This window comes from Brassica rapa, chromosome A01, assembly GCF_000309985.2.
Source record: "Brassica rapa cultivar Chiifu-401-42 chromosome A01, CAAS_Brap_v3.01, whole genome shotgun sequence".
In the NCBI taxonomy this organism is placed as follows: Eukaryota; Viridiplantae; Streptophyta; class Magnoliopsida; order Brassicales; family Brassicaceae; genus Brassica; species Brassica rapa.
This window is the reverse complement of record NC_024795.2, coordinates 5565072-5587795: the sequence shown is the minus strand read 5'-3', so window position 1 is coordinate 5587795 and position 22724 is coordinate 5565072. Positions and strand designations below refer to the sequence as shown.

The window sequence follows — 22724 nt, the reverse complement described above, 5'->3', positions numbered from 1 at the left end:
TCAGACAAGAAACAAAGTATCATCTTTTTTTAAGTCAAATGTCAGACAAAGAACAGAAATTCAGAACAAACAAGCTTAAAACACACACAAAAAGACAAACAGAAATTCAGAACTGAGCAAAATAAAAGAGACTTACTCCTTTGGTGGATGTGTGATCATGTCTTCACGTCTTCACGTCATTTGGACTCGGTCTAATAACAACTGTCTCACCTTCGCCTTTATCATCTACAATTTCACAAGAAAATAGTGTTACACTTTCATATACATGATCAGTTTATAAGAAAAAAAGTATGTGTACCTTCATCATCAAACATGTAGCCATATATCCAAGAACGAGTACACAATAGAGCTTGGACGTGATGCACTCATGGATGATTGACCACCACTGTTTAGAAGATCTTCATTATTCATCATCTTCGTTGATGCCAAATTTGTTGACACCTCAAACAACACCACCGACTATCAATTTATCACCTAGTCCATTTCATTTTTAAATTAGCAAAAGAAAATCAAATAGACGGCTACACGCTGTTGCCATAACTGAAATTTTAATAATAATTTCTTATGTGAAAAAGAACTCACCTTGCTGCTACAAGTGTTCCACAAACACGCAAAGGCTGGTGATCTGGTGCACAATGCATTATAGATAGATACCTGTCAACATTAAGAAAGTCTATTAGCACTATGAAGAGACAGAGTCAAAGAATATTCTTCCAACCACAAATAAAATAAAGCTTGAAAGTCTACAAGTATTTCTTCATAAACTAGTCAAAGAGACCCCTTAGCAATGAGCTTATATGATGAAGCGAAAAATCTGAATTTCAATAAAGACAACAAGGCAAAAGACATTTTCCAATAAGAAAATATCAAACCAAAAACCCAAAATATCATACGCATGATCAAAGAAGCCATCTTCAGCCATGAGAGTCAAAACTCAAATACAATCCATAAGATAGAAACCCTCTTGACTAACGAGTTGGGTTGGATTGGATAACCCGTAAACCCATTTTGATCCAAACCATTATTAATCCAACTCACTAAACTCACTAAAGCCACTAAACCATTAATCTATTAAGATCCAAATTATTAACTCATTAGAACTATGGATTGGTTTGGTTTTGGTCAATCCATTAATCACAACCCATTTTGACACCCCTATCTAAGGTTGTTTTGCCAATTGCCATTATTATTATCTTATTACGAATGACTATTTTAAAATTATAGGAGTTAATCATCCGCTATGGAATGTTAAAATAAGTTTCTTCACCTAAGGCCAGGTATTATCAGATGGATTCTCGCAATGGGGATGTTACGTAGTTTGTACACACTTAACGACTGAAAAGTTAACTGAGTTTGGGTGATTTGAGAGAGACGATTACCCAAAACGCTGGGATATGTGAAACATGAAAATGCGTAAGCTCACCGGCTTTTTAATGAAAGGAACCAAGGAAACATACAGATACCAAACAACTTGCACGTGGGTATGGACCATACTTTCTATATCCGTATCGAAGTTCCATAGATTCTAGGTTCTTCTTCTGTCATAACGTGTGAATAGAATTATTCTATATTTATTATAGATAAATCATTTATAGTAAAAAAGAATTTGTGAAATGGAAGAGGTAAAGTCATTTGTCAATGCAAAGTACATTTCATTTTCATCCAGCTTTCATGGCCCCCCTCTTTTCACCGATTGAGATCCAGCAATATAGACCACATGATCTACCGTCTAAATAGAATATGCACATATGTATGCATGATTCATTATATACTGTAAACATATATGCGTAATATAGCATGTAGAAATGTAAAATCATACATCAAACCTATTCCGTACAGTACGGACGTGCAAACTAAATCTTTAGTCTGAAAACACTCGACTTAACTCTTGAATCAAAAATAAAGAAACAAAGATTCACTCCTCGTTTTATGAAGAAGTGTTAACTCTAAAATGTACGTCATGTTTTAAAATTTTAAATAGATGAGCAAAATAAAAAAATGAATCAAACCAAAGTAAAAAATGAAAAAAAACCAATAGAAAATTAAAATTGTAAAAAGTTTAGATGATGTTTTATTAGAACTCGAACCAAATCAAAACCCAGACTTAATTAACCAAATGCGAGAGTAGTCCGAGAATCTCTAATAATTATCGAATTATATATAAGTAATTATCGTATTTTATATTTCAAAATTTATGGACTTTAATATTTTTTATAGGTTTCTGCCTCTTAATTGTTAGGTAATATACAACGAAAGATTTTACCAAAAAAAATATACAACGAAAGATTGCGAAAGCTTAAAATTGCCACTTAATTAATATTGTACGCTTAGACCAAAACCAATCATTTTTTTAGTAACCATGCATGATTCCATCCTTTTAAGATATACCCATCGACAAATGAAGCTTTTTGGTAGAAAAAAAAATTACATCATACCAAAGGTTTAACACATATACATAACATACATGAATGATGTGTATGTATAGATGTGTGCATATAAATATCTTAAGGACCGAAAAGAGCAATTCAACACCAATCACTTCATACCATATAGCAAGCACACTCAACAGTCTCATGGCTACTAAATTCATCATCCTCGCTCAAGTCCACCGCTCCAAAATCTCAATTTCGACCCGGAAACCTCGTAAACGCAACGAAAACAAGCCCCGGCCATCAAAATCCATAAGCGAAAACATGTTCAACAATGCTTTTCCTGGAAAAACGCGTACGGAAATCTATCATAATGACCTTAAAAAATCAGACCCTCTACCTAATGCACTATTGTTTATGGAAGACCAGACAGTTAAAGAAGAGGAGACGAGCCAACAAGAACACGGGGAGCTGTACAACCTCAACCGCAAAGACGGTAAGTCGGTAATCACAACAGAATACGGAGATTTGAAACGTGAAGTTGCTCAAATAAGCTTGTTTTGGTACATGAAATGTTCCATAAGCTATATATTAAGGAAGGCAAGAGCGTTTTACAATGAGTTTTCTTGTGATGCTTGTGTTGGGAGTAGCACTATGGTTGTGGTCGATCCATATTTTTCTGTGCCGGTTTTACCTTACAATAATTAATTAATATCTTAAAGTGTACGTTATAGAAAAGGTTGTATTTAGTTAGTAACTTCGTTGTGTTGTAATGTGTTGAAAGTCTTCATATGTATAATCAAAAACATCAATTTATGTAACTAATGTTGTATTTATATTAATTCCGTGTAGTGTTGTGTTTCGACATGCGTACTACTATAAGAAATACACTTCCAATATTGTTATTACAATATCGAATGAACTAGCTACAGCTAATTAACTAGAGCTATATGATAACAATAATTAACTAGATGTATATGAGCTAGGCAATAAATATGAATAATTGGGAATGTTAACACACTCATGTTTGTTTTTGTACTTATGTTAAATTTTGAATATTTCGGAATATTCAAAAGTACTCATCATATTGTTTTTGTACATATCTTCAAATTTTGAAGATTTCGGAATATTCAGAAGTTACCATGTTTGTGTTTTGTACATGTTTTCTTAAAAAATATTCAGTAATGATAAACCTTTGCCATGTATGACAAAGAGATCGATTGTCTAGGTGAGAGAAAGCCGTTTTGCTCTAGTGTAAGATTTATATAAATAATTAAGATGTGAAATTAGCAAATCTGGTGATCAAAATTTACAGAATTAATTCATCACACATTACACTAAACCAGATTTCAAAAGTTATATTGAACACACATTGACAAATACATAGAAACTATGTATTCTGCCCGCACATGCGGGCATATTATTTTTATAGATATTTATTAGTTTATAATTATTAAATCAAAAACCAACATAATAAATTATTAATTATGTTTCAAAAAAAATCAAACATTAAAATCTATCTATACTATTATTTGCGAAGTAATTTTTGCGGATTAATTAAGAGTATAAACGATATTAACCGCTCTAACTTTTAACGTGAGAACATGATTTCAAAAATTTACTCGCTCTAATTTTTAACGTGAGAGTTCAATTCTAAAAAATAATGTTATTTTCAGATAAAAACATAATATATTTAAGAATTATCTTATGTTTTATAGAAATTCGTTTTTAATTATTTATATTTTAGATAATTCTGATTATTATTAATTTTAATCATTTATTTAATCAGATAGATTTAAATTCGTTTTTATTTTTGACTAATTTATATAATTGATTCATTAAGGGTATAAACAGATAAAAACATAATATATTTAAGAATTATCTCATGTTTTATAGAAATTCGTTTATAATTATTTATATTTTAGATAATTCTGATTATTATTAATTTTGATCATTTATTTAATCATATAGATCTAAAATTCGCTTTTATTTTTGACTAATTTATATAATTGATTCATTAAGGGTATAAACGATATTAACCGCACTAACTTTTAACGTGAGAGCTCGATTCCAAAAAATTACTTCACAGATAATAGTATAGATATGAAATATGAACGGAACTAATAGTCCGGCCCTAGAATATAGATTTTTGAACTTAATCCCTTAGTATATCAATACTATTAAAAGGGAAGGAGTTTTAATAAATCTACTTAAAAAGGTTGTTTGGACCCTTTACTTTTTTATTTTTTGGACTTCTCCTTTATATTATAATAATACGTGACAAGATATTTTACCCTATATAAGCGTTTTTACTCTAACTATCAAACTCTAACTATCAAACTGGATACATTATTATTTATTCTTAACCATCTAAATAGATTGCTAAACCACCCTACCCAAACAAAATAAATTACATGAACCAAAACCAAAGCACAACCTATTATAACATAACCTTATCGAAATATTCATTTCCCCCACTTTTAAAAACATTAAAATATTCATTTCACCCACAAGAAGCATAGTACCATCGACTACAAAATTAATTTCTAACACAAATAAATCCAAATTAATAAGACCAAAATTTTTAACATAATTAAATTGAGACCCACATTAAATTTAAAATATGAAAAATCCCAAATACTTAAGAACATAACTTACAAAAATATATGTGAATAAAACATTTTTTTTAAACCTAACTTTTAATAATGGAACATATGTCTCTCTGATACTTTTATAAAATAGGAAATTGTAGTTTAGATTTATATTATAGATACTTTTAAAAAAAAATTTAAAAAATATTCTAATACTTGGTTTTATAATTGGTAGTTTGATTGTTAATATACATACAATTAAATGTAACATAAATTGTTACTAATAACACTATATTTATACCGGTTTCAAATTGTTATACTATTTTTACACACAAATGAATTTTTAAACAAATTTCGAACAAACTACAAAAACGCAAACGCGTGATAAAATTTTATACAAATTAATTGTGCTTATGCAAATGACCTATATATTAGTGATATAATCTTCAAAATTATATGTTTCAAACCCTAAATTTCATAATTATGAAAAGCAAAACAAAATCAAACCCGTGCTTGAAAGCACAGGTCAAAATCTAGTTCCTAGCTTAAAATCAAGTTCGGGAGTTTTTTTTTTCTGGAAGTAGTATTGTTGTTTCTTGTTACTGTTGTATACTGAGAGAAACAGAAAGAGTCTAGTTACTTCTGTTGGACACTGAATGGGTATTTATTTATGTTGTACGTATGAATTAACAGCACAACTGTCCATGCACGCAGAATCACATGCATAACGTTGTAATTATATTACTAAATTTCGCGAGGACCACACATTACAAACACTTGTATATATGGTCCTATACACAAGTCATAAATGTTTCTGCACCCTTATATATGGTAACTTATGTTGACTCTTACCTGTCACATTCAATACGAATTACATGTTCTTATGTGTTACTTCTAGAACTATATATGATCATGTTGAGAAACTGAAGTGGTAATGCACACAAAAAAAAGCTGAAGTGGTAATGGGTTACAATTAAGAACTGAAAAACATGGCCGCGATGATGTTTCCATATGATCACCAGAGGTTAGCTACCAACAAAAAGGTTATATTGAAGGTGATACAATCTTACAAATGATGATAAGTCTTGGCCATGGGCCCATGGTGTTAATTATGACGATGGTAGTCTATAAAGAAAATATGAATAGTCTTTAATCATGTTGTTGTTGTTGATGATGATGAAGATGTCATTGTTATCTTTACCAAATTAACTGCTACAGCTAAAAAAATAGAAAAGCTACTACGGGTAATTATGTGTGATTCCACCTTCAACGTTTGCAATTTTAAGTAAGACACTGGATTATAGACTACTAGTGTTTGATCCCGTACTACGTACGGGAAACAATCTTAATTTTTTATAAATTCAACATATATTTTGAACGTGTATTGTATTGTATTGACAATACACTTTGGGTTAAAAATATATTAACTCCACGTATATTGTCATACCACTTTTATTGGGTGTCAAGAGATACCGAAGAGTGTTAATTTATATTTACATAAAACATAAATTATGGATAATATATCGAGAAAAATCATAACAATTACCTCAATTGCGTCCCAGCAGCACCACCGATATGTCATCTTCATATTTCTTAAGGGAAACATAAGATGTCTTTCTTTTGCCACATGGCTATAAATCTATGAAAAAACAATAACAATGAAACAACCGAAATAAAAGTGGTAAAACAATTACTTTAGTATTTCTACACATGGTCTCATTTCTTAACTCTATTTGTGCGACCTTGTTGTTTCTTCGTCTTCATATAATGTTTAATAGTATTACATTCTAAATTCGAAAACACTATTTTGAGTCAAATTTAAGTTAGAGTATTAAATCTGAAGATAGATATAAATAGTTCTGAATGAAAATAAGTTTAGATATATTTATGTTTTAGCTTTCCATAAGGTATCAAAAAGAAATTTAACTTCTTATTAATATATCATAACAAATCCATAAAAGATAGTGAAATTTTTATTTAGATATTGACAAACTATAAAACATAAAATATGCAATTTCTTTGTACTTATAAGGGATATAATAAATTTGTTTGTCAAAATAAAATAACTGGGATTAATTTCAGAACTTGGTGATATACAAATTAAAATCACATTGACATTTGTTCCGTTTTTGTTTTCTATGTACATGTTACAGAACTAATTAGCTTTATCATCCACACTTTTATAAACTTACTTTTTTTTGGGTCTAAATACAAACTTACTTCTTCTACTAAAACCCATAAATATACATATTGTACCAAGGAAAATATAACAACTTTCATTATCCATAAATTTACTTGAACAATTGACCTTAATCATGTTCGGTAGTTCCCACCACAGCACCAAAAACTATATTCACGTTCCTCAGTGGTAATATGGCCCAGGTTTTCTTTTTCTCTATAACCATTATAAACCTAATTTTTTGGAGAGGAAGCTTTAAAACACCAAAACAAATTCTGGTAAGCTGAAAAAATTGTCAAATACTCACGTTAGTATTTCAAATCGAGTTAAGGTCTGGTGTTTGGAATCTCTGTATACACATCTAAATCTGTTGTCCCTTGGTCTTCTTAAGCATAAACCAATGAAAGAAACACATATTTGTAAATAGTCAAATCCTTTTTGTCAAAGAAAGAGAAAGAAGTAATCTACATCCAATATACGTTATATAATATAGCCATATATACTTACTATTACCTTGACAATGCTTTTGATTTCCCATTTTTCTGGAAGAGCTAAGCTCTGAATCAGGAGAAAACTCCATTGGTATCTTTATTGTGAATCATGCAAAAAAGAAGAAGAGAGCATTAAGTTAAGAAGAAGATAACATTGAATCAATTACCAACAAAAAGGTAACATTGAATCTGGATTTTTTTAGGAAAAATATAAACATGTAACTGTTTTCTTTTGTTACATTCAAAACCCAAAAGAAAAAAACAATTCGAGGAGGAAGATGAAACTGTGGCAAAAAAAAAAGAGCGAATAGAAACAAATTAGTTGACTGAAAGTTATATATACATACATAATAATAAACAGTTTGAAACTGCCATGATATAGAAGTTATGATGTTATGTTCACTTTTGGACGTGGTGATCTGAGAAAATTCAGGGATTTAGATTTTGCAGTTTCAAAAAAGTATGCAAGGGATTTTGCGGTTGTTTTATTTGTTTTTTAGGTTTACCCGATTGCTGAAAATTCTGAATGTATTTAATTAATTATTTTGAAAACAAAAGGTTACCTTTTTTAGAAACTGTAAATGACACATGTCAATCAGAGCATTGTTAAATGACTTGTGTTAGTTTAAATTTAAACTCCAGAAAAATAGGAGATGCAAAGAAAAATTCATAAAAAATTGCTTTACCTGATTGGGTCGTAAAAGGTTGGTTATTTGTCTTATTTTCAAACTTCCATGTTTTGATAACGTGTTTTACTTTTTTGTATTTTTCAATTTTTTTTTAAAAAAAATAGATTTTCCACATGTCAAATTTAGATTGGTGATGCGACTTGCGCTTTAGTATATAAAGGATAGTTGTGCATAATAAGAAACTCAAAAAGTAGTTAAATCCTAAAGCCCAATTGGTGTCAACCGGAATTGTATATAGACCCATTAAACCTACCTTAACAGCCCATAACCAAATTCAAATTGTTTTGTTTCTGCGTAACATGAAGTTTGAACCGATTCTGTGATATATTACCTGAACTTTACGGATAGTGCAATTTTTTTTTCGAATTTTGTAGTATTGCGTAATTCCTACTGAATTCAACAAAAATTCAAACATATTTCATTTTTTTCATTCCCAAATTTTATATTAGTGTATATTTTATATTGAACTAAACAAAAATGCAAAAGTATTACATAAACTCTAAAAACTATACTTATATATATTGACTTTCAAAGATGTTAGTAATCCATTAATTTATCAAATCGACGTTATTTTGGATAGATTTCATAAAACTAAAAATTTAAAAATATTACATGAACTCTCAAATTTATGCCTATATATTAACATCAAAAGTGTTAGTTTATCAAAATGGCATTATTTTGGATAAATTCTCAAAATCGTGTATATATATATATTGACCATCAAATGAGTTAATCATCCGTTAATTTATCAAAACAACGTTATTTTGAATAAATTCTGTAAAATTAAAAAAAAAATTAAATACTACATGAACTCTCAAAATTGTGCTTAAATATATATATTGACAGTTAAAAGTATTACTCATCCGTTAATTTATCAAAATAATGTCATTTTGGATAAATTCTGTAAAATTGATATTAAAAAATATTACATTAACTCTAAAAATTGTGTTTATATATATATATATAGTTCTGAAACTTCATAACGTTATATAGTTTTGGCCAACAAACTAAAAACTCCAATTTTCTAAACAACTTTTTACTTTCCTAGAATCTTAATTTGGTACACCAAAATCTTCTACGATGAATTAAGCCGATCTAGTCGAATAAATGACCAAATGGGGAGAAAATAATCCAACTCGTGTAATCGTTGGATCATAAAGTATATATATATGTTTTTGGTTGATTATGAAATAATCATGTGATTAGCTTTACTGGCTTTACATAATAATTTTAGTTGATGTTTCTTGGAAACAGCCCACATGGAATGTTCCCAGTGCCGTGCGAAGGGTTTTAGGGGCCTAAGGCAAGTTTTAAAAATAAATTTATATATAACTATAAAAAAAAAAAAATTTCTAATACGATATATCACTTTCGCGAAATACATAAGTTTAACACTTACAAGAATAAATTTATTACGTAAATATGTTATGTTATGTCCTATAAGAAAAAAGTATATGGATTTAGAAATTGAGTTATTCGATTCTCGTAGAAATTTTTTTTAGAAATAAGTTTAAACAACTAAACTAGAAATTATTTTAAATTTTGGGGCCCTAAAAAACGTAATATTATTCGGGGGCCTAAGGCGAATGCCTTTTTCAATACACTGTAGGCACGCCTCTGAATGTTCCTATGCATATTCACAGATGCAGTGTTGCAACTTGCAGACATCTTTGAAATAACGAAAAGCTATTATTTTGTCCTCATATACATTTTTTTCCAGTTAACCCTTATGTTTTGATTTACAATAAAACTTCCACATCTTTATAAAAGTACTAGCTAAGTATCTTTTTTTTTTAACTGAACTCCCTTTGTATCTTGAAAACAGCGTTTTCATACAGACAATAGGTAATTGATTGTATTATTTTCTGATTGGATCAACCAGTAATTGGATAATCATCCATCCATTCATGAGAGGTAGATATATAACGACCAATAGGTGTTGAGCATGGAGCAATTCTACTCAAAAAAATGTTTTCCCTGTATAATAGACCAATCAATTAACAAAACCTGTCTAATTGGTTTGTTAAAAGTTCATTAAATTAATAGTGTAACGATTTAATATTGGTACGTAGCTGGCCAGTTAATGTTTTCTTAAATGCGAACATGTTCTTGTTCATACTATTAATGTTATGTTTACGAGAATACTCCATACTGTAATTTTTTTGTACTCATAGTTTTTTTTTTGACGAAGTACTCCATAGTTTCTTCTCTAAATAAGGTTCGAGCCCTTGATAATGAGATAATATTTCTTCCAACTTAATTTGACCATTCTATAATAATATAGCAATTTGTTATATAAATCATTAATTTACATTCTACTTTATGGCAAGTTTGTAACACAGTACCAATATGTGAAGAATGATGCAATGTAAACTTCAAAAAGATGATACAAAACATCATTTTATATTCAGTTTCAAAAAAAAAAAACATCATTTTATATTAGTCTAACTATTATGCTCCATATATAGTGGATTTATAACAATAGTAATTAGCGGCACGATCAATATCGGCTTGCATTATATATAAAAACCATAATCATGCAGGTTGGACCAAATAACTAGTAAACTATAAGAACATCACTTATCCAAAAAACTATAACTAAGAACATCATTATCTGTGTTTAAAAAAAAAAACATCATTATCTAAGCATGAACAAAACTAATTTATCATTATGTGATTCTCCAAAACATGATCTTCCGCTCGGAAACACATCTCGGCCAAAACACCCAACTTTATAAATGGGAGAAAGAAATTTGATTACAAGTAAATATTGATGATGGAGTATTCTTTGCAATAAGTACTCATATATAAATATATATGGACAGGGGTAAGGAGAAAATGAGATCACACATAATTATTCTCCAACTAATAGTTGACTGCGAGAAATTGAAAACGAAATAGTCAACCGTTAACTGATAAATGGAAAAATAATGTTTCCGTCAATTTTTTAATGGTTGAATATTTTAATCATAATTTTGTGCAGTCAATGATTAGCTGGGGAATAAATATGTGCATATAATACTTGACTATTTAATTTGTCGACTGAAAATAGTTGAGAAATTAAAAACTTATTTTTTTGTTATGTTCCTTATAAGATTAAAATCACGAACATCAATTATTTTTATAAAAAATCATAATTAGAAATATTTTCAAGTAAAATAAAATTATTATACGAGATATTTCCTTCATAAAGAGATCGTTGAGTTTTTACAAAGACCTATAAAATAATACAAAATAATTACTGCTACATCATATGGTTGATGTACTTCATGTTTATAAAATCACTTTAGATGATTTTCAAAATAATTTCTATTTAAAAATTTCTCAATCTAAACCAATTTACAAGATACTTAATCCCATAAAAGTATTTTACTTTATTTATAAAAGCATATGAATATAATCTAATTACATTTGCATTGTATTGCTTTTGTACAATATATGATTGTCTAAAGTAGAGATAATTACATATGATTGTTTAAAGTAGAGATCCAATGTACAACATATAATTGTCAAAACAATACGAAATTATCCAGCAGTGATTTTATAGATATGAAGTACATCAACAATAAGATGCAACTATAATTATTTGTATTATTCTGTACATCATTGTAAAAACTCAAAAATCTCATTGAAAATGCAAAAATTTTGTATATTGGTTTATATCTAACTTAAGAATATTTTAAATTATGATTTTTAAAAATAGTATTATTTTAATTCTTCAAGTATTTTCAATCGGTAAATTAAATACTCAAATATTATATGCTAATATTTATTCCTTAACTAATTATTGACTGCGTAAAATTATGGTTAAAATATTCAACCATTAAAAAGTTGACGAAACCGTTATTTTTTGTTCATCAGTTAACGGTTGACTATTTTGTTTAACTTCACGCAGTCAACTATTAGCTAGGAAATAATTATACACGAGCAATATTCGAGTGTTAAAACTGTTGATTTCAAATAATTGATGGATAAAATGCTCATTTTCCCAGGGGTGAGACACTATTTATCTAACCGGTTACAATACCAATACTTAGGACTGCAGATAATTTTTATGGTCAATGGATCTGGAGACAAAATGATTATGTAATCCAACAAAAAGAAGTTATATCAAATGAGGGAATATATATGTCTTATAAATATTCAACTAATCATTAGTGAAATGATCAGCCGAATACAATCATTTGGTTAACAAAACACAATTTGATTTAAGTGTGCATGAGTACAAGATTAGTTACTCCAGTATATATACGAGAAACCGATATCCCCAAAGTGTTAATGCACAATTATCTTTTCATTACCACTTGCTTCGTTGATAAGATCATACGACAGTGGATGATATTTCAATCTTGGAGCCCACTAGGTATATGGATTGTAGACTTATCTTGAAATGAGCCCTAGTGATCAACTAGATGAAGACCAATTAGATTGGTTGGATAAACTTTTTCATCTCATTGTCAATCTTAACTTTAATGTGACGTATTTAAATTCTTCTCTTCAATGAGTGGTTATAACAAACTATAACCGGATAATAAATGTTATATAAAATAGCATTATTTTACGAAAAATTGACAATCACAAACTAGCAGAGGTTGTAAACAGGTTCTCTTGATGAGAGTCTCATCAAGCTTGTGAACTCCAAAGGTAGACACCTTGAGATCACGACTCTTCTCATCGATATTCACCTAATTTCCCTTCTGTTTAATTCTGTTAAGTTTAAGTTTATTCCTAGACTGGATAATTGTAGGGCAGACTCTGTTACCAAACAGGCTCTCTCTATATACCAAACATGATTTCTTAATGCAAGCTTTGATTTACAGAAAAGTAAACAGGTTCTCTGTGATTATATATCTCTTTCACCAAGAATTTGGGAAATAAATATTATCATTATATGGACAATCAAATATTTTGTCTAAAATATAAAATTCTATATATCATTGCACTATTATGTTATTTCATATAGTTATGGTTTAATTATTTTTTAAAAAAAATAAAAAATATATAGTTTTAGTTTATTATAAAAAACTAAAAATTCAGTAATTCAAAAAAAAAATATACTAGTCGTTGTAGGTACTATTGAAATTTTTGATTTTTTTTTGTTAACACTGGCTTTCAGATGTTTGGATCACCTCCATATCAAACTATTTAGAGAATCTCTCTTAAAGATTTTCAAAAGAATATCATTACATTAAAAAGTACAAGAAGTTTTCAAATGAAAATTCATAAAATATTTATGATAAACTATAAAATAATTATAATTTTCAAGTGGTTCTTTTTGTATACCAGTCAAGATGATGTTAATAGCTTATGTTATCCAAAAGAAAAAAAAAACTCATGAAGTTTGAATTTTTTTTAAAAAAAATGTTGGATTGAAACACATTATCGTACGTATAAAAGATTATTATACACTTTAAAATTTGTGTTGATATGCCAACCACATGATAGTCACTAGTTGACAGCATTTACCTTTCAAGATTTCTTGTTTCTTCATTTATTACTATACTTTTTGGAGCAACTTTTACATGAAATCTTGTTAGAGAATTATAACGAGCGAGTCTGAATTTGTAGAAGCTAAGCTGCTAGGTGAACAAGACAAAAAAAACTGCTAGGAGGCAAAGATCTCAAAACGACTTAGCAATGAGCTCTTACAAATACATATGAGAAGAGCACAAGATAGAGATCCGTAATCTAGTTTAGGTAAACACTTATAATTTGTCAGTTTTTTAGTTGTCTTCGCAGTTTGAGTTCATCGTCAAATTTTCGAGTTGATTTAAATACTAATTTTCATTCTTATTTTTCTATTTTCCTCATCGTTTTTTTTTTGTTTTGTTTTAAGGTTACTGGCCGCAAGACAGTGTAAAATTGAAGAAATATTTTTGAACCGTGAAACTGTAGAAGTTATAACGTGATTAGTAAATTTGTAATGTTGGCTTCTCAGCTTCGTTCGTTCCCGTCGTTATCTACCGCCTAACTCCAGTGATCTGGTGGAAATGGAACACACGCGCCGGCTATGAGCGTGGAGGTGAAACTAAACACGAACGCAAATATACATCCAGTCCATGTCGAATTGTAGAATGTACTGTATTACTTTGTAAGTTTATAACTAAAGACTAGCTCAACAGCTGTTGGGACACATGCAAGAAGAATCCCACCGCCAATCACGTGTTTCCATCACTCCATCCACCGCCACGTATCATCCAAGCGCTCATCCTCCAATCATATGACTCGATCCTCCCGCTGATTAAAATTACTTATAAAACTGTGATTAGTTTCGTTAGTTAGAAACTTAGTACTATATTCATAAATGTAGAATGCTTTTTTGATGTTTCAAATATATAAAACGTTTTTATTTTTATAGGTAACTTTTATTTTATTAAAAACTGTATAACAAATCATATTTTAGTATCTATTTTGTAATTGGTAAATGCCATTAATTTAAAATTTTAATAATATTTTAGATAAAAAATAATTTTTTTAATATGTGTGTTTTAACATAATTATCTTATATTTAGAAACGAAAAGAGCAATATTGACCATTTGAGCTACAGAAGTCACTGAATCTGTTTTGGAGAAAGAAAATTGAAAATCCTTTTTGAGTATTATGGATGGGAGGACCGTAGAACCAACTCTATGAAGATCTGTCGATGCTTAAAATGGCGTAGTGTGATGGAAACACAACGGTAACATAGTACCGAGCAAATCTGGCGAATCCACACTATTGCACAGTAGATTTGGGGACGAAGAGATGAGGTGTCATGGAGATGTTGCGGCAATTGACTGAAACCGTGTCGAATCTGAGACAAATTTTTGGAACGGTTAATGGCAATCCTGGTAAAAACATAATGTATTAGATAGAATATCGGTTTAATATTAAATCATAGCGGTTTGGTTTTCTTTTGCTTAACCAATGTAATCTTATTATATAAAGCTTGGTTCTTCGAAGTTGCTAATTAACATGATCGCGACATGTGTCAATAAATTTTTTAAGATTATGACATGTGTCAAAAATATGATATCTCTTTTTTTAGGATTTAAAAGAGATTTAGAAAATAAAAGTTATTATTACAAAAATATTATTTTAAGATTTTTTAAGATTTTAGAAAAAGACAATTACTATAACACAATTAGATATTGTTAAAATTATTGGATACTATTTCATTTTTTAGAAATCCTAAACAACGGAAAATAATTGTAAAAAGTTGTTTGAAAGTACGTTTTCTTTTTTTTTGTTTGAAAAATATAATTTTCGTTTTTAAAGATACTAAACAAAGAAAATTGTAAAATAAAATATTGAAATTTAAAAAATATATAAAACAAAAACGAAAAGTAAAACAACGAAGGATAATTATATATAATTTAATTGTAAATGAAAAGGAGCCCTTTTTAAAAAATCCTAACAAAATACAGTTTTAAACTTTTTAATAATATTTTAAAAAATAAATAATTTGATGACAAGTATGATGTTAAAACTATTTAATTAACAAAAAAAATAGAATGTCGTTATGATTGCTATTTATATGTGTTTGGTCTCACGGAATTAATTCATAGGTTTGATCATACGAAAATCAAACTCATTTTTGATATATATTTTCATGATTGGTCATAAAAAATAAATTATTATTATTGACACCGTAAATGATTTTATATTTTTTTTTCAAAAAAAAAAATCAAGTTTCATTGTCATCTTATTACATTTTTTGTTTTGACTACGTAATATTTTTCTACTTCATTTTTAATTAAAATGTTATCATGGAAATATATCATTAAGAAATAATGAATTAATAAAGTTATTAAGCAATAGATAAGTTTAATAAAATATTAAACTATTACATAAGAAAGTGTATGATGTTGTCATTGACTCGATTGGCTTTATTTAACTTTCAATTTTTTTTCATTTTTTTAATTCGGGTTGGATTGTGTTTAAATTTATAGGTATGAGTGTTTTCTCTAGCACTAAATATAAAGTTGATAAAAATTCACATATGCACCATGATTATAAAATACAAATATTAACCAGAATTATGTGTAAAACGAATTCTTAAAATACAAATATTAACTGGAATTTATGTGTAAAAACGAGTTCTTAATTATAAAATAAGTCTCACACAACATATCAAAAACAATCTTAAGAGTATAATAATATGATTTATTACTTTTTATAAACTGAACTTTTTATTTTTTTTACTAAATTAAAACATCAAACAAAATTCGTTGTAACGCACAGACTCATATCTAGTATATATATATATGGAAACATGTAGCAACCTTTTGGTTATCACATCCAATTAATTTTACTCAATATAATGTATTCGTTATCAAACAAATCAAGATTTGAATGAGGCTCGTTGCTTCCACTTAATCATTGACAATGCTACATGGACCATAACCATATGGCATGTTATAGAACTGAATACATTCTCTGATGTCGCCGAACAAATGTATTAATTGCTCTACTATGTTCCAATATATCTATAAAATATATAGTAAAGAACATTAGTTTTGAGAATATTTTACGCAATGGTTTCATTGTGTCGACCCTAAATATTATTTGAAAGTTATTTGAAAATTAACGTTTAACTAAAGGGTTTTATGAAAACAAATAAAGTTTTCTTAGAAAAAAATAATAATTTAGAAGTATGATTGTATTTCTTGATTGGTCGTTTCAAAATATTAATGTCAGAAGACATAATTTCATGTCATCAGAAAACATAGTTTTAAGTGTCGGCTATACTACTTCTATACCAGCTTTATACAAAGTTAATATTTTTTTTGTTTGGGTTATTACCAACTATCATGTTGATATATAAATTTATCAGATTTGGAATAATTAGTGAATTATTGTCTATTAAAATAATGATGATTGTTTTTTTTCTTGGTGAGATAGGTAGAGTTGTATATCTTACTTAATTCAGCAGGTTGTTATAAACTCCATAAGAGATTTGACATTAATAAATAACGTCTAAATATGTTTGAAGCATTTCTTTCAGACCTAACGAGCTTTTGTTAGTAAATGTTATAGATTTAGCTTTAGGAGATAATATAAGCTTCGAAAAGAATAACCTTAGTTCCCTTTTGAGGTTCGGATGGACCAAATTGTCTTAGTTGTTTAGCTGTTACATTCACTTTTTTTTGGTGAAACTGTTACATTCACTTTGGTCCTTGTTTTGCTTACTTCTATTTAACTAATGCATGTATCACAACGTTTTAAATTGAAACCATGTCCACCAATCGTATTGTCTTACCAATTTTCGGTTGATTTCTGATTTATTTTAATAAAACCAGCTGTGTTTCTTGAAAAGGCTAACCTTTTACTACTCATGACCGTAAATTATTCTGGCGAATAATATTTTCGAAAAGATAGATGCTTCTTTCTTTTTCCCATTACTTTTTCTTGATTTGTCTTTTATTCATTTTAGAGTAAAAAACTTTTGTTTGTTGATTGATGTATTTTATGGTAAAATACTTAGCTAACTATTCCGGAAGATTTTGACTTAACTGGTACATCTTTGACAGAAATGACGTGAATCAAATGAATAAGAATAAGCTCCGATTCAGAGACCACCGGCTTCCGGCATCTAACCACCAGAGCTCCTCCCTCTGGTGTAAAGCCAGAGAGTCTCGGATTGTGGCACTGCTGCTCTGGGTCGACGGTTACTCCTCAGACAGCAACTTCGACAGTCCTTTCGACAGCAGCTTCTACAGCAGATCTCCTACATCTTCTTCCTTGGTCCTCACAGTCACTCATTTCTCCCGACGACCGAAACTTCCCCTCAGCCATGGACTCCAGAAGATTCACAGCATCTGAGAAAGGCAAAAGTCTTGCACCGCTAGCGGGAGAGCCAGTGCGGAAACGTATCCGAGCACCAGAGATCGATACTTCGGCGTTGATAAAAGATAATGCCCTTACTCTCATTGGAAGGGTCACAAATGCCAGAGAACAACCGATAGGATCCCTTATGACCTCTCTCCCAAGAAACTGGTCCCTTAAAGGCAAAGTCACCGGAGCAGATCTTGGTCTGAACTGCTTTCAGTTCAGATTTGACCTAGAAGAAGATTTGAAGGAAGTTCTAGCAAACAGACCATACCACTACCATCATTGGATGGTTATCCTCCAACGTTGGGAACCGGTCATTTCTCCAACCTTCCCCTCCCAAATCCCTTTTTGGGTCCGCCTCCAAGGACTGCCTCTACACTTCTGGCATGAAAAGGTCATAACTAAAATAGGTCATGAGCTAGGTCATCTGGAAGGGTATCACATCTCGAAGACGTCTGCAAGGGTTAGAGTTTTGATTGATGGCCTCAAACCTCTGATTATGGACCCTCTGATTGAGTTCGACTCAGGTGAAGATCTGACTGTCGTACTGGAATATGAAGAGCTCAAATCTCACTGCTCCAAATGCTTCATGCTAACACACGAAGACAAAAACTGTCCAAGGTTTTCAAAGCCCCACCTGTCATCATGTGAAGACTCAAAAAGGGATGAAGAGACAGCTATACCCGCGGTATCTCCTACGTCAAGACGTGCGTATCAGAACTACAACTCCCCATCTCGTCCACCACGCGTGGTCTCAGCTAAGGAACCTTTCCACCAGAGGATAGACAGACATGGATGGCCTTTCGGGAGTAGAATCCCCCCACCAGAGCTGCGAGGACAACCACTCAAAAACAAACTAATTCCAACAAAGGAGGGATACACTTACCGTCAGCCAGTAAGAGCTCAGAACAGAGCTCCCCGGGGTGCAGTGAGGGATTTTGATCATGAACCCCATCTACAATGGAGAGCTAAGACCCCCACCAAAACACCTGCTGAGGACCAAAGACTCCACACTGATAGCTCACCCCCTCCGCGCGAGGAACCGGAAATCAATGAGGCTTGTAGACAGCCGCTAGGCAGAAACTTGGCAATGTGTGATTTTCCGCAGTCGCGTACAATTCCCACCACAGATGAAGTGCTTGCAGACCTAAGAGAAGTTACATATCAATATACTAATGTGGCAGATCAAGCTGAAAGCGCCGCGAGACGTCAGCGGGTTTTACTGGGAGAAGAGGAGAATCTTATGGCGACAACTGCAGCAGGAATTATAGCAGCAGCTACCTCTAAACTCTCTAGAGAGGAGACTATCAAGCGACCACCTACTGTCTTTGAGAGACTGGCCTCACCCACCTCAAATACACCACCCACCTCTGTTTTTAACAGACTAGAAATACCAGAGGGTGAAAGTAATGCAGTTCCCCCGGTGATACAAGACCGTCCTGCAAGTGTAACACATGATACACTCGGTGCAAAGAAGAGAAGAAAGAAAGTTGGACCAAGCCCGCGATATCTTCCTGGAGCTAACTCTAGGAAAAGAAATTTGGTCCACGCCTCACCTGCTAGACATGGGTTTCCGTTTGCTTCTCCAATCCAATCTCAAGCACGGGCAACACCTAGGAGCCTTCCTGGCTCACGAAACGGACAAAGCCAAGCTCCATCGGGATCAGGAAATCACCAGCAGGATTTTCACATCCCCCGTCCTCCTCTTCCTTAGTAGTTTTGAGCTGGAACTGTTGTGGGATCGGGAACCCCCAGACAGTCCAAAGGCTCAAAGACTTGTCCTCAAAGTGTTCTCCGGATATAATTTTTCTATCTGAAACTAAGAACGTCGATGCTAATGTCCTCTCAGAACTGGAACCTCTCCATATGGAATTCCATTTTCTTGTCTCTCCTTCTGACACTAGCGCTGGTGGCCTGGCGCTGTTATGGAAGCAAGGGATCGACATCCAGGTCCTGACGTCGACGCCTCACTTCATTGACACTCAGATCAGTTTCAAAAACTCCTCCTTCAACGGTACCTTTATATATGGAGCCCTTGAAACCCAAAACAGACAAGCAGTGTGGGATCAGCTCTCAAGCATCTCAGCTTCCCGTGATCAACCATGGTTCATTACGGGGGATTTCAATGAAATCACCAACAACACAGAAAAGTCTGGGGGTAGAGAGAGACCTGAAAGCTCTTTTTGCGCCTTTCGTTCCTTTCTCTCCGTGTGTGATCTCTTTGATCTGAAGCACACTGGTAATTTTCTTTCATGGAGAGGAAAGCGACATACACACCTGGTGCACTGCCGGCTGGACAGAGCAATGGCTAATAGTTCCTGGATGGACCTCTTCCCAAATGGACGCTCCCACTACCTCCCTTTCGAAGGCTCTGATCATAGGCCAATCCTCTCTACCTTTGACAGCAAAAGGAAAAAACCTCAACGACTATTCCGGTATGATAGGAGACTCAGAGACAATGATGAGATTAAAGCTCTAGTTGATAGAGTGTGGAAAGAAAACTCACGCCTCAGTGTGGCTCAAAGGATATCAAACTGTAGACAAGCCATAGCCTCATGGAGCAGAACAAATTATGTTAACAGTCAGAAAGCCATTGAAGAGTTACGCAGAGATCTTGATGCCGCAATGTCGCTGACTATAGCAGATGATTCTCTTATTTCGATGATAAACCAGAATCTCCTCAAAGCCTACAAAGCGGAGGAGGAGTTTTGGAAGCAGAGAAGCCGCCAACTTTGGTTGACTCTTGGAGACAAAAACACTGGGTTTTTTCACGCTTCCACCAAGAGTCGACGAGCCCGCAACAGGCTTACAGCTATTGAAGATTCTGATGGTACTCCTGTCTTTGAGGAAGAGCAGATCATAGATGTTATATCAAAGTATTTCCAGGGAATCTTTACCTCCTCATCACCTTCAGCCGCTGAAGTAGTAAACAGAGCCTTAACTCCGTGTATCTCCGCGTCGACAAATGAAAGGCTCACGGCTATACCCTCAGCTGCGGAGGTGAAAGCAGCCTTATTTGGGATTCACCCGGACAAAGCCCCAGGCCCCGATGGCTTTTCTGCAAGCTTCTTCCAGTCAAATTGGTGTGCAGTAGGTCCTGCAATAATAAGAGAGATTCAGTGCTTCTTCTCTACAGGAAGTCTGCCCTGTTCTATTAACAGCACACACATTCGACTAATTCCCAAAATACATAGCCCTAAACAAGTCTCGGACTATAGGCCCATCGCCCTTTGTAATGTCTACTACAAAGTAATATCTAAACTCCTATCTCTGCGCCTAAAGCCGGTTCTTCAAGAGATTATTTCAGAGACCCAGTCTGCGTTCATACCTGACAGAGCTATCTCCGACAACGTGCTCATCACTCACGAGATGTTGCACTATCTCAAGACCTCTGAAGCTACTGTCCACTGCTCTATGGCTGTGAAAACAGACATTAGTAAAGCGTACGATAGGCTTGAATGGACCTTCATTCAAGCAGTTATGGAAAAGTTGGGGTTTGATCTTACATGGATTCATCTCGTAATGCAGTGCATAACCACAGTATCCTATGCTTTCCTCATCAACAACGAAGTCGCGGGCTGTGTTTCTCCTCAGCGTGGGATTAGACAGGGAGATCCCCTGTCTCCCTATATTTTTATCTTATGTGGTGAAGTCCTCTCTGGCCTCTGCAAGAAAGCTCAAGTCAATGGTACAATGGCGGGATTGAGGGTCTCTAGAAACAGTCCAAGAATAAATCACCTGCTATTTGCGGATGATACCATGTTTTTTACTAAAACAGATCCTCAAAGTTGCTTGACGCTCATGACTATTCTGCAGAGCTATGAAGCAGCTTCGGGTCAGATGATAAACTTGGCAAAATCTTCAATCTCTTTCTCTGCCAAGACCTCACAAGATGTTAGACTGAGAGTGAAACAACATCTTAAGATCGAGAAAGAGGGAGGAGTTGGCAAATACCTTGGACTCCCGGAACACTTTGGCCGCAAAAAGAAGGACCTGTTCTCCTCCATTGTTGACAGAATGCAACAACGAGCTCTACACTATTCCACTCGGTTCCTATCCATGGCAGGGAAAGCTACTATGTTGCAAGCGGTTCTATCTTCAGTTCCCACATTCGCGATGACTTGCTTCGAACTACCTATCAGTTTATGTAAACGCATCCAATCTGTGTTAACCAGATTCTGGTGGGACTCGGAACATGGAGTAAAAAAGATTTGCTGGGTGGCTTGGGATACACTCACCCTGCCTAAAGGCTTGGGAGGTCTCGGTTTCCGTGATATTCAAGCTTTCAATCAGGCACTCCTAGGAAAGTTAGCGTGGAGGCTAATCACGAAACCAGACTGCCTTCTTGCGCGAATTTTGATTGGGAAGTATTGCACCTCTTGCTCTTTCCTCACAGTGGCAGCTGCCCCTTCTGCTTCCCACGGCTGGAAGGGATTCTTAAGGGAAGGGACCTCCTCATCAACCACTTAGGGAAAGCCATAGGCGACGGTGAATCTACGAGTGTGTGGAAAGACGCGTGGATAGACCCAAACTCATCCCTGAAACCGCTGGGACCATTGCAGGAAAATGACCAAGATCTTTTAGTGGCAGA

The 22724-nt window shown here is 32.6% G+C and overlaps 1 protein-coding gene across 1 annotated transcript; it reads left to right on the top strand.

The window, feature by feature from the left end:
• Nucleotides 1-2509: 2509 nt before the first annotated feature.
• Nucleotides 2510-3234, top strand: LOC103857386. The gene has a single exon (XM_009134557.3). It carries the CDS (start codon nucleotides 2574-2576, stop codon nucleotides 3075-3077), a length of 504 nt encoding a protein of 167 aa, XP_009132805.1. The 5' UTR covers nucleotides 2510-2573; the 3' UTR covers nucleotides 3078-3234.
• The last annotated feature ends 19490 nt before the right edge of the window (nucleotides 3235-22724 follow it).

Excerpts from the sequence above, each read along its gene's own strand:
- LOC103857386 (XM_009134557.3), top strand. The coding sequence starts at position 2,574 with ATGGCTACTAAATTCATCATCCTCGCTCAAGTCCACCGCTCCAAAATC.